The 13,499-nt window shown below is 37.3% G+C and overlaps 1 protein-coding gene across 1 annotated transcript in view; it reads right to left on the reverse strand.

Moving 5' to 3' along the window:
* Window positions 1-5,572, reverse strand: part of LOC105619341 (glutamate receptor 1) — a 115,243-nt gene extending 109,671 nt beyond the window's left edge. Inside the window, 1 exon segment of the mRNA XM_012200860.1 lies at window positions 5,428-5,572. Within this exon segment, the coding sequence (XP_012056250.1) occupies window positions 5,428-5,527 (100 nt within the window). The 5' untranslated portion in view covers window positions 5,528-5,572.
* Window positions 5,573-13,499: the final 7,927 nt, after the last annotated feature.

The following is a 13,499-nucleotide window of genomic DNA, read 5'->3' on the forward strand; positions in this document are numbered from 1 at the left end:
AATTAATTAATTAATTAATTAAATTTAATTCTAACTAATTAATTTAATTTTTAATTTACTTAAAAAATTTTTTAAAAATTTAGTCTTTTTAATTAAAATAAAAGAATATTTGTGAAGTGATAAAATTCATTAAATGTAATTTCGTTTCCCATTTAATAGATAACGTAAATATCGTTTGTGGTAATTACTTAAATTACATTTTAATTAGAACGATAACACATGACTTGTGTTTGCGTTGGCGTATGTGTAAACATTGTAACCATCGTTATCTTTCGTCCTTGTCACTCATGTCCGCGCAAGCCAATGTTTGCATTTGGATTTGCTATGCGGGTATATAATCGCGGGAGTTTATCTCGTGTTTGATTTATATAATAAAAAGATCGAATATTTTCAAGTCACGTCCAAAAGAAACAAGACAAATATACAGAATATTATTACGAAAATCGTAGAATATATTTTTTTAATTGTAGAAGAGAGTGGGAAAATTTTGCACGTGAATGATACTATTGCAGTATATTAGAATAGTGATAATCTTCCATTTTTCACATAATAGTCCGATATATATTTAGTGTACATTAAGGTACTATACTATAGATGCACGTTGTAATGTAAATATATATGTAACTATCATTATATTTTCTGATAATTTTGATATAGGGGAGAATGAGAGAAATTGCAAATAGCTGAGGAAAAAGTTAAATAGACCCGATAATCATTGATCAATTATAGAAACCTTTATTCAAAAGATATTGGCTTTAAACTGCGCTAATTAAAATTTATATCTTAATAAACTATATTTTTAAATTATATTTTTAAAAAACGAAATCAATTTGGAATTGCCTCGCACGACGACAGGTAATTTCAAACGGCAAGAGTTTTATCTTTTATTTGGAATTATATGTTACAATTTAGTTTACAGATATAATAATATATAATAATTATCTATTAATTATTGCAGTTTAAAATCAAACTGGAGCTTTTAAATAAAGACTTCTGTTAATTGATAAATAATTGTCGGCTTTAATTTTCCTCTTAGATGTCTTCCATTTTCCCTTATACTTTTTCAATATTAAGACCGACAGAATATAGTTTAAAATGACAATGGGATATAAATGTAATTAGATTTAAGAATGAGTTCAATGATTTGTTTTATGGATCCATAGAATTTAATCAGACATGTCTGATTAACGTTTATCCAAACAAAATTATAAGCTTACATAACATAGGTTTACATGTTTAACGTAATCACTACGAATTCAATGTAATGATAATTTGATACGTTATACATCGAGTCATCGAGATTACTATCTCACAATACACGTCCGATTATTATTCCACATCCTGTACATTTTAGGCGATATTAAACAGCAAATACTAAAATAAATGTATGTTCTACCTCATAACAATAACAGATCTTGTAACACATAATTGAATTCTGAGAAATGTGCTGCGTACCGAATTTGATCATCATGATTGAGATACTAATTTTCAAACATGATCACACGATATCACAAAATAAAAATCTAATTCAATGTAGGCAGGTTGATTCATAATTATTATTCTATTATCGCATAAATTAATATGACGTAAATCAATGTAGCACCGCTGCCCGTAAATGTAGACTGTAAATTTGTAATCATCGTCGATTTTCGCCTACGTTGTCGACGACGGACCGATGTTTGCCTCGAAATAAACCACGCGGGAATAGAACCCTGGGATTCATCTCGCGTCTGGTTCAGGATGCGAGAAGAAGGGCGCGAAAGCGTGGAATAGGAGACGAAGGCGAACGAGGTGCGCGGAAGGGTATAGGGAAAAAAGGCGGGAAATACCCTCGGGAACCCTCGGCAGATTTATGCCGGCCCTGGCTGGCTGGTTGGCTCGCCGGCGCCCCATATACGTTCATCCCTCTCTGGCCATGGCGAAAGGACGAGGACGCGGGTGGCGAGAAGGTTATTCTCTCTCCTCTCTCTCTCTTTCCATCCTCCCGCCCCCGCAGGCCAAAGGATCTTGCAGGATATTATACGATATGCACCGAAAGTTGATAGATGGCTATTACGTTCCGCTAAGACGAGCGTACCACACCACCGCGAAAATTCTCTCCCTCAGGATTCTCGGTTCTACCATGTGATTTCTCAACGGAAAAAACCATTCTCCACCCGCGTTTCGTCGCCATCGTTCCTACGCCCGCAATAATTTTCGATTCTCTCGATAGCGACCCTTCCGAGAACCTGTCAGAAGCCGACTTCTGCGCTAATGTCAAAAAGAAGGTTATTGAAAATATTAAGAGAGAGAAGTAGATTTATTTAATGATATTTTTCCTTCACATTTTTAAATCTGACCCGCGCATTCGTCTCGATTATTTGATATTCATACTGTTCCCGTTATGTACAGTACGTACAATAAGAAATCATTAATGTTCTCGTGCTTGTGTTTATATTGACGGATAAAAAGCGATTTTATATGGAACAGGAATATTCCGTCTTTCTGATGGTGCCTGCTTTTATTCGACGCCTTTCTATTTTATCGGACTTCATACGTAATGCCTGACGAATATGAATGAAGTGTATTGAAATGAAAATATATGTGCCTGCGCGTGATAAAAGGAGACAGTCCAGTTCCATAATGATTTTTGCCGTTTGTCTGTTATTTCCTAGGTAAAGTTACACTCCTTCGTCGAATCTGTTTAAAATTGAATAAATGTTATGAAAAAGGCAAAAAATAAGAGGTCTTTTACGATGATACTACATGATAAATTGTTTCTCTTTTTCTCATCGCGAAAGAACTCCTTTCATCTTCTTCTATTCTGCAATGACATTTGCTATTCAGCAACTCATTCCATACGTAGTGGATAATTAATAACCACCGATTCATCTAGTGAAATACCAAATGTATGAAATGTAAAATCTCTTTGGTCGCGATGCATGCACATGGATTCTATCGGAGAAATTTCCAATATATTAATCCTAAATTTCTGCAACCTAATTATTATATCATTATTTTGTAGATATTATTACGTAATTAACATATTTAAATTTTTGAGATTTCACTATTTACGTAATTAACGTACTTATTAACATATTAAATTTTTGGGATTTTATTATTAAGCAAATTTTATTATTAACTGCAGAGATATGACTCTCTCTGTTAATGCCGACAATATTATTAGAATCTGAGAAAAATGCTAAAACTAAATTCTTTCTTCTTATTTTACCAACAGCTTATATTGCTTTAGTGGACCAAAACATTAAGCGGAGCGCAACGTGGCAATAGATTTACCGGGCAGAAAGCTGTGGGATTATAACAGGATCTTCATCCGGGTGAACCGACCAACGTTAATACAATTAACGGAGCTTTGCTAAGTACCATAACACGGCCTCCCTGCCCCTTGGACTTGGCCCAAATATTCGCATTGCTACGATGAACCGCGAATCCACGATGAATCAACTTGTCTATGAATTCTATTCACGAATTCTTGAGTTAATTATAGAATTATACAATATATTAATTATAGAATTGCAACGGTTATCAACATTTCATATTATAAGCCATCATAAACATGAATCATAAACATGAAGAATTTATATAAATTAATTCTATTTGAATTATTATAAACACAAATTTAATAAATTAATGTTGACGATATTTTTTGTAGTCTCTCTGCTCATAAAAATTGAATAAGTCATAATGCATAACTAGTGTAAAACGACTAATTAACAAATACCATTATTATTACTAAATTATATTATAGTTTATCTGTTATAGTTTAATCTTAATCAGAGAATAAATAGTTCGAATTCTGAACGAAATTTGAATGGATCATCTTATGATAGTAAAATTTCTTTGTAGTATAGTGCAATAACTGTGATTTCGTTGATGATAGGAGACACCGATATCTTTGGCATTCGAGTATCCTTTGTTCTTCTATTCATTTACGGTTTAGAACGATTCTGATCGACTTCAAAGCCGGAGACCGATGTAGCTCGATTGGACTGTTCCTTGGTTAAAAGCCGTCAAACGATTCATGGGTAAGCTGGTTGATTGCTCTTTCAAATTTCGAATATATATGTGATAAGCGACAAAGCGAAAAACTACTAATAAATTCCGAAAGGAAAGAATTGTTGATAATACAAACATCAATTCTAAAGAAAAACAAAATATGTAATCAATAAAAAAAAGTATAAAGAAAAAAAAGATTTAATCACTTTTCACTTTTATCAAAATTATATATAAATTATTGTTTTGTTTATTGTAATAATTATTTTTTAGTTGATGTAAACAATTAAATAGTAATAGTATATTAAAAAGATGAAAAGATTAAATATCCTACAAGAAAAATGTACGTTATATCTTCATTATAGGCATGATAACTGTTATCGTGAAAATTCACGCCTGCTACGCTCTGGTGTAAATCAGGATAAGTGACATGTAATGGCTCTTCGGATAATTCCGGAACTTCTCATACCATTGAGTGCTGGATGGCAGCATTGAAAGCAAGCGAATGTCGAATCACGTAGTAACATAACAATGAGACAATTCCACTAACTTAATCGCATGATTGAACGGAGTTTAATCACGAAATTGTAATTCGATAATCCGGCTAAATCAGATTCCGCAAAATTTCGGAATTATCGAAAGAGATCTCACGAATAGTCGCTTTATCTTGAAAACTTTTTCGCATTTTTAACAAGGATTGCGAGAAAGAAGTAGTATTTCTATGGTCGTGAGTTACTCCTGCAATCAAGGAAACTGTATCGGTGTTAATCGATCGACCTTTGTCTGCTGTACGTTTTCTTAGAACAAGCATGTGCAAGTGCAACAATCGCGTTCTCTATCGTCCGCACGTGCGCCTCATAGCGCTATAGGAAATGGAAGCGTTTCGCCTTCCAGGCAGTGAGATTAGTATCTGCGACGCTATAGAAATGAAACGTTACTTATTTCATATCCGACACGGACCGCTGCGGTGTATTCAATGGCGCGGAGATGTCGCGCTTCCGGCACGTACGCGCCTCAGTATTGTTGATAAGTCACCGTGCCTGACACCGTACAGATATCGCGAACAAAACGCGAAATCGATTTCCACCCCTCGGGAGACAGAAACGAAATTCCGCGCTATGTTCCTACGGACATTTCAGACACTTTAAATGTAGTCATGAAAAATTGTCGGTACAATCCGGAGGAATATTCGCGATGGAATTCGATTCACTCGATTTCGAATCGACTAGCGGGCGTGCGAGGCAACGCGCGATCGACATTTGAGGATGTCTATGAAATATTTAACGGCCTCTGCGAATGTCTATGATTTAGTTTTTCTTCTCCTGGGTATGCCGTCGACGTGTGAATATTTACAATTCCTGAAGAAGAATGCTGCACGCAGCATGATACGTGAGATGAATAACAATTTCACAGAAGAAATATATTCGTACTCACTGAGGCGGGATAGCTTGTAGGCATCCGCGGTATTAATTACATCCACAAAGGCTTGTAGTTCAAACTTGCGAGTTGTAATATTCTGGTTGTGGCTCATCATTGCGAATTTGAAGGCGTTCTGTACTTCGTCGGTACCTTGCTCAAAAATGGCGCCTGTAAGCAGAAGATAATGTAATTAAATATTATGCACGTGTATGCAATAATAAAGAAAGAGATTAGTATTATTGATTCTCTGTTTGTAATTATATTTTTTGTCTCTCTCCATCTGCAGTTTGAGCTTTTTTGTCCAACTCCAAGTTTTTTTTATTATTCTAAAATCTCTCTTTCTAAAATCTTTGAAATGGAATAACTCTAAAGAGCGACAAAAATTCCAGTGATAATTGAGCCAGAGTTGAAAAGGAGTGACTCCATTGTCAATTTTTAAGAATAAGATATCACTCTTTAGAGTTAAAGATTTTAAGCTTTAAAAAATATAAAAAAATTAAATAGATTTTTTTAACCAAAATGTTTATTTAATAAAAATTGAAATTCGAGCAAAAGTGATAATAAAAGAGAGTGAAATTTTGCATATATTAAAAAAGATAGAATGTAGATATTGTAGATGAAAGGTTAAAGTTGTATTTGTTAAAAATAATATCTTAAGTGAGTAAGGTAAATTAGAAGACATTTTATATAAAATATAAATATCCGCGGAAAATGATACACAATTAGTTATGTAGATTTCAGGAGATAGTATTTGCAAGTTTAATAAATGTCGCGAGGAAACGCGATTATCCCGCCCGTCGTGAAATCGGATGTGATAATCCGACGCGACACCCTGTATCGGATGTCTGACGTGCGGCGCTCCGTTTACTACCGGCTCACATACGGCGCAGTGATACAAGCCAGCGTCTGTTCAGCCAGCGACTGCAAACGAGGTCCGTGTAATTACACCGTTCCATTCGGCGTTAATAGTCGGTAATATGTACCAATATTAATGCTGTCGTCATGTAATTTATCGTAAACCAATTACATGTTCGATAACCTGCTGAGTCTATTTCTTGAACTTAATAATGCTTGATGCGATTATTATATACATCTGAGTCAGACATAAAGTCAGAGCCCCGTGGAAATGTTTGCGATCCCGATGAAAATATTGACGTCGTCACTGTAAAAATAATATGGCTACACGCATTTATCAAGCTATTTATTTCACGTCAAATGTATCGCATATTCCAGATGCTGCTGTCGATGAAGTGATCGATGATACGCTAACACGGTATGCGTCGTATAATCGAGTAACTGTCAGCGCTGAATACTGCACTTTGTGTCTTCGTTATTCCGAGCATCCGGCGTTACCATTAATATCTAGTTGGAAAAGCTCGTCTGCGAGTACGCGGATTTTCGTTTATAAAATGTATACACTTCTCCAAGTTAGTTGCGAATGCAGAAAAGGAGCGACGAAGAACGGGCAATCGTGCGAATTGACAAACTTGTATCGAAATAATTTTCGTTACGACTTTCAAAGTTGTAACGCCGAACGTCGCTGTGCCCGGGAGCTGTTTTTCCCCGCCTGTGCAATGAGAGAACTTTTCGCGGAGAATAAGATACGCTCCGAAGTGTTACACGATATTATAGCGCACCTTTTCCCGTTTCATTTCTTTCTACTTCCGCCTGTCTGCTTGCTTGCCTGCCTGCCTGCCCGGCTGTATGCCCGTCACACGTGGATTTTTTTTTGCTTTTATGAGAGCATCTAATTTCGCAGTTCACGCCGCGCCTCGTGAAATATCGGTGGGAAGTTCAAAACAAAGTAGTATTACGATCCACCCGGAATCCCGGCCGACAGTAAACTGGAAGTGGACAGGATATCGTGCCGCACAATGTCGCAGGACGTGATTTCATACTTTACAGGACGAACACAGAGATATTGCTTTACACATAATCCATACAGTTATTAACTCTTCGGCATTGTACACGGTGCACAATGCGCTGGACAAAGAATCATTCTCCCCTCAATCTCCTTCTCAAAATTACACCATTAAATGCGCATACAATAAACGTTTTTGTTCTTCATTCATTATATTCATGATTGTTAAAATAACTATTTGTGTTAAATATAGTTATGAGATATTAGATTGTTAAATAATTTGTATTAGTCGAAAATTATTAACATAATCGGTTTAATCTATTTGTTTATGCTTTATAAAAGTGCGTGCATCAGATTTGAAAAATACAACTACTGAAAATACGCTATTAAATTTATAGTGTCAAATTTAACTTAATTTAAACTGTTTAACTTCCTTGTTATAATAAAATAACGATTTATCGAGTAGGAGCAGTGACGATTTAAATTTAACACTATAGATTTGACAGTGAACGAGATGATGAAGAGACAGCAGATAATATTCACTGAAACTGAATACTATTTTATATTAATCGTCCTTTTTCAACATAGATAAATTAAAATCATGGTACAGTAGTATTCCAAATGAAATTGTCACTATTAAATACTGAATACTGGTTTCCCGAATACTTCGTATATTTTTGTATCTCGTTGAATCCGTGTATAATCTTGTGAACATTTTAAAGGACGTGCACATATCAAGACACGAGGCGGGCCGTCGTTTTACGAAGCGCATAATTTTATTATCTCACTGAACGTACAGAAATCCATGGACGAGATACGCGCGGCAATCTGAGCCATTATGCTCGCTACACACACGGGAAACCGCCACAGAAAGAATCCCATTGTAATTCGGACGACACAGTACGATTATACCACAATAGCATCGCTAATTTCTCGTAATTGATATCCTAGAATATCCCGCTTATAATTTGCTTCCACCCTTAATTCGCGGTTTACCTCTAACGGAATTCTTATCCCTTGAATTTGACGATATTTAAACTATCGCGCATGAAATTATCGGGACGGCGATAAAAGGAGATTATTATTGCACACGTGTGCTTAATAATTAGCATACAGTGTAGGCGATTACGCCTTTGAAGCGGTTTTATGCTGTCCAAGCGAGACAGGAGATTAAACTGAAAGACGTTCATCGTGTGATATGGTCAGCGTGATACCAGACGCTTCGCTAATATCATTTGATTAAAATACTTGAAAGAGCGAGAAAGAGAGAGAAGGGGAACGAGCAGGAATTCGATCTCATGCTGTGTATAATACGTTCTTCCGCTCGTTTTCTCGTGCTCATCCTTTCCACAAATACGTCGACGCCGATATTTGCTGAATATCTTTGTCGATATTAAAATTGTTTTACATCGCGAGCCGACCGTTCCGCTAATCAAGACAAAAATCGGCGTCAGCGAAAATACATCCGTATAACTGGATTGTAATTACAATAAAATCCGCAAAGCCGCGTTACCGCCAGCATCGCATTAAGCTAATATTAATTAACCGGCTCTTCGTTTACTGTGTCAAAAGCGGTGAAAATTCGCGCGCAGCAAAAATTTTGCCGACTACGAAATAATCGCAATTAAACAAGTAGCGTTACGTTAAATTTATGCTCCAATTCAAGTATTTTGCGAATCTGATGCAGATGAGTAGTATCTGATACGCAACATGCTAAATTGAAAAGAATAACGTCGCGCAACTTCTAGATTAAAAATGCACATCCTTGTTACGTCGGCAACAGTTGGAAGTTTGACGAGTTTTAGCGATAAACCTATATCACTATGATATAGGTATTTATGATGCATCCTAGCAAACTCGGTGAATATATTGGCTTTCCCTTAAATACAACGTACAAAACTTGGGCGGTAAATCACTACGTGCAGCGCGCTTATTACAGCCAGTAGTATTCTTATTACCGGCCGACGAGAGCCGCCAGATTAATTTAGATCGCAACCGTATAATTAAACGATGAATATTGCCGTTTGTTGTAAAATCGAAATACCAACCGCTAAACTCGATTTCCTCAACGGAATCGTTTTATATGCAAAATATGAGGCTATTAGTTTCTTCTGTGAAGGCGCACGTTAATGCATATCGGGCATGCAAAAAGGCTTCGTTTAAATATTTCAAGTATCTTTACACGTATGTAGAACATCTGCAGTTCGTGATAATACAAGTCCGGCGGCTCTACGTATCCCTAACGATATAATACTCGGACAGATTTCGTTTGTCTCTGTTGGCGAATGGCGTACGAGGACAACGAGGCGTAGGACGGGATAATATAATAAAAGGCAAGAATTTTTGAGTTCCCGATTATTTCGATATCAATATCTCTCTCCACGTAACTTTCATGCGTAGGCATACGCACTGACGCATTATACGCTGATACACCGGGTGCCTTTAAATATCGTTTTAAAGGTACCTATGTTTATCTCCGCGCGTTGACAGGTGGAGCGCCGCCGCGCGTCTATTGATTGGTGCTTCCCCACCAGTGTCTCACACTCACATCGATTCCCTCTCTTCGTTACTCGTGCTGCAACCCGTGCTGTACTTCTCGCCCTTCAGCATCCCTCTCATCTCCTCTTCCTTCTCTCTTCCGCTTCCTCTCTGTCCTTTTTATCTTCTCTCTTCTCTACTTCTTCTTCTCTCTCGTCCGCTCCTCTCACCCCTCTCTCTTCATCGTTATTTTTGTCCTCTCAGTCTCTCCGCAGCTGTCTACCTTCCTATCATTTTTCTCTCTCCCCTTCGTCGCTTCTACAGCATCCTTCGTTTTTCTCCATGTCGACCAATAATTCGCTTCCTTTTTACTCTTATTTTCTCTTTCGTTTCTCGCCCGCATACTCGAAAACCGCGGAATCTCCACTATTTCCCTCGCACGTATACGCTCTCCTCTTTTCCCACTCGTCTTCCGAACTCCGACGCCTTCTTTCTCCCTTTCCTGTGGCATCTATCAAAGCCGCGGTCTCCAAGCCGATCGCGCTCCGTTCCCTCTTTTGCACGCGTTCGAGATTTTTCCCGCTGCACGGCTTTTTCTCTCACTGTTATTGTCGATTGAGCAATGCGTCGCAATTCGCAATGGCAGACTTTCCGCAGCTCCGCAACGACAACTTCAATACTTAATAAGTATCGGAAAGTTCGATGAATGCTATTTATATAAGCATTGCCCATAAGACCATGAATGCGGTATTGAAATGTGGACTGACAGTAGCTGTGGCACTCCATTATCCGCCATGTCTGACTCGTGATGGACTGTGACCACTGAACTGGTCCGATTCAATTTGCAAGACTTAAAATCTTTCTTCCTCCCAAGAAAGTATATGCATTTGCATATATTTTCTCAAGTAACCGAGTGCAACCTCATTTTTAATAATAAGCGTCACAAGTGTAAAAATAAAATTGTATTAAGAAATTCTTGTTGGTATGTAATTAACTATCGTGCGAGAGACGGTTCATTTGAATCAAACAAATTATGATGGATTAACAAATTAACAACTATGGAAATTCCGCAGTGCACATATCCATTTTCATTGTACATCACGCGGGTGTTGCGACCTTTCAACCCTGTTGCCACTATACTCGCGGGCTATTTCTCCCTCTACGCAATTAAAACGTTTCGCTGTTGGGAATTCCGAGCTACGTGATTCCAGTCACGGTCGAAATTATATGGAGAAGCTGCAATTGGTGGTACATACAAGTGACTATTCGCCTAGTCCAAACAATGTAGAACTTGTGTACGACTTGCAACGATCACGATCGTTACGCGATTGTATCACTCAATGGTCCTGCAAACTTCAGCAGTTATAATCGCGACGACAGTCAGCGATTCAGATAACAAGTTTGCGGTTTAGCTTCATGCAAAAAAGAAGATTCATACAGAAAAGAAGATACCGTTAGTCATATATGCGAACAAGTATCAGAAATTGTATGATTTAATTTATGCATTGCGCGGAATCGCATTCGCGTTTTTCTATTTGAGCGGAATTGAAATTATTTTACCAACAACGAATTGAATATCGATCATTGAAGTTTTTGTTCTTGGCAAACATGAGCAATATTTAGCTGCGCATTGTATGTCCAGGCTAATTGAAAATTTGATTGCCAACCATGTCTGATCTTTGACTTGAAACCTCGTCGGCATTACAAACCATTAAAACTTCCTTTAACTTCTCTTACGAGAGTTTGCAATCTTGTAATTGAATATCAGGGAACAATATAAACGGCCGAGTTGGCAGAGATCGAATTCTGACGATACTCACTAACAATCACAGAATCTTTAATCATAGCAATTTTCTCTGAAATGAAAGGAAGGTATTCCATGCAGCGTTCTATTAATTATAATTCGTTAAAAAGAAAGCTACTTTTTTTATACAATTTAATCAATTTTTTACGTAAACTAGAATGTACTCAATGTTATTTACAAGATACCTTCCTCCAGTTAACATAAATAAAGGTAAAATAAAATAAAATTTCGTTTCAGTGAGTTCCAATGAATTCTAGTGAGATATGTTTAAAATGAAGTTTAAACGTTAACGATCGAGAAGTTCGAGAACTCGTTTGCAGAATTTCAATTACTTTTTAAACAATGCATTCTATTTAAAATCGAATTAAATATAGTAAGCGATTCTTTTATTGCGAGATCATTTGATTGGCATAGTTTTGTCTCGAGGCATTTTGCTTTGAGCTTCGATTACTTATATCTATTGTTATTCCCTCATACTCTTATCGATGCCACCAATATTTGCAGCTCTATGAGCTCTTTTACGTTTATGATATATTGAATCTCCATGCCTCGATTTTAGCGCGTTTATCTCTGAGTTATTTGACAAGGATAATATAGTATTTTCAGGCAATCATTCAGTGATTGCCTATGCTGTCACTTATCTTACCGACTTTACAACAATAGTCTACGTGTACCACCTACGATTGCATCGATTCTCGAAGTAAATGCGTAGACCAATTTAAAATCCAGCCATTAGGTTAATAAAAGCTCACACAATGTTTTATTTAAAAACAACTCTTTTTCTCTTTGCAGTAAAAATGCGACACTACGAAGTACTAGTGCTTTGCTAAACGCGTTTGATAAAATATCATCCTTTTTATGGTACACTTTGTTTACAGATAAGCTTGCGGGCAAGGACGCGTCCGTACGCTTGTTAGTCGCGTTTTTTAAACAAAATAATAATGTCGGTGGCGTAATCCTCTGTCGTCCAAGCGCACGGAATGCATCGCGCTAGGTCGGATTTGCAGATGCGAGACGTTAGCTAGCTGTGCGCTCATCTCGGTAAACGCCACAGTTAATCACCAGTCAGCTCCCACGACAAATCCAATTCAGCGACAATGACCTAACGAGGTAACTTGATTTATATACCAAGTATCCTTCGAGAAGTCCGAAGAAGAGTGACATCGGACGGACCGCGCAGAGACGTTTCTGGCCCTTCTCGCCGAGTGATCCGATATTGTATTCCTTAAGATATTCCGGGGATTTAAATTAAGTTCTTATCCCCAGATATTGAATCCGCTTTATGTTAATACGGTACGCTTTCCGGCACCGAGTACGAGAGTCCGCTAAGAGAGAGAGAGAGAGAGAGAGAGAGAGAGAGAGAGAGAGAGAGAGAGAGAAGAGACGGGTGAAAGAGAGGGTTGAATAATTTCCGAAAGCTCCTCGAGTCGGCGACTGGCAGGGAAGTAAGAAGAGCACCGTCTTGATTCGTTTCTTTCCGCTTCTGATGGGAAGAAGTTCGAGAATCGATTGCTCGTTCGTTCGCGCTATTTCTGCCATACATCTTTCTCCGAGCACGACCTCGACAGAAACGGAAACTTTTTCGACCCGCGATGAAATGACTGTTTCGTACCAATTGTTTAATATGAAACTTCGCAATATTGACTTTAATTAGCACAAGTGAATTAATGTAATTCGGTACTTAGGACGATGAAAAAATTGGAGCATGAATGGAAATACCTGGTGAGATGTGAATGGCAAATGGAGAAATGAACTTGGTACGGTGCAGTTGAGTTTTTATACTGATTACTTGTATATGTATAAGCATAACGCAAATTGAAAGAGTTCCGGCAATTTAAAATATTACTGCTTTCTAATATATCTCGATAATACGTACTCTCAAGACGAAAGATCTCGAAATTATTATATTACGATTCACGAGAGAACAAAGTCATCGAATTCACT

Source organism: Atta cephalotes, assembly GCF_000143395.1.
Source record: "Atta cephalotes unplaced genomic scaffold scaffold00021, whole genome shotgun sequence".
Classification (NCBI taxonomy): domain Eukaryota; kingdom Metazoa; phylum Arthropoda; class Insecta; order Hymenoptera; family Formicidae; genus Atta; species Atta cephalotes.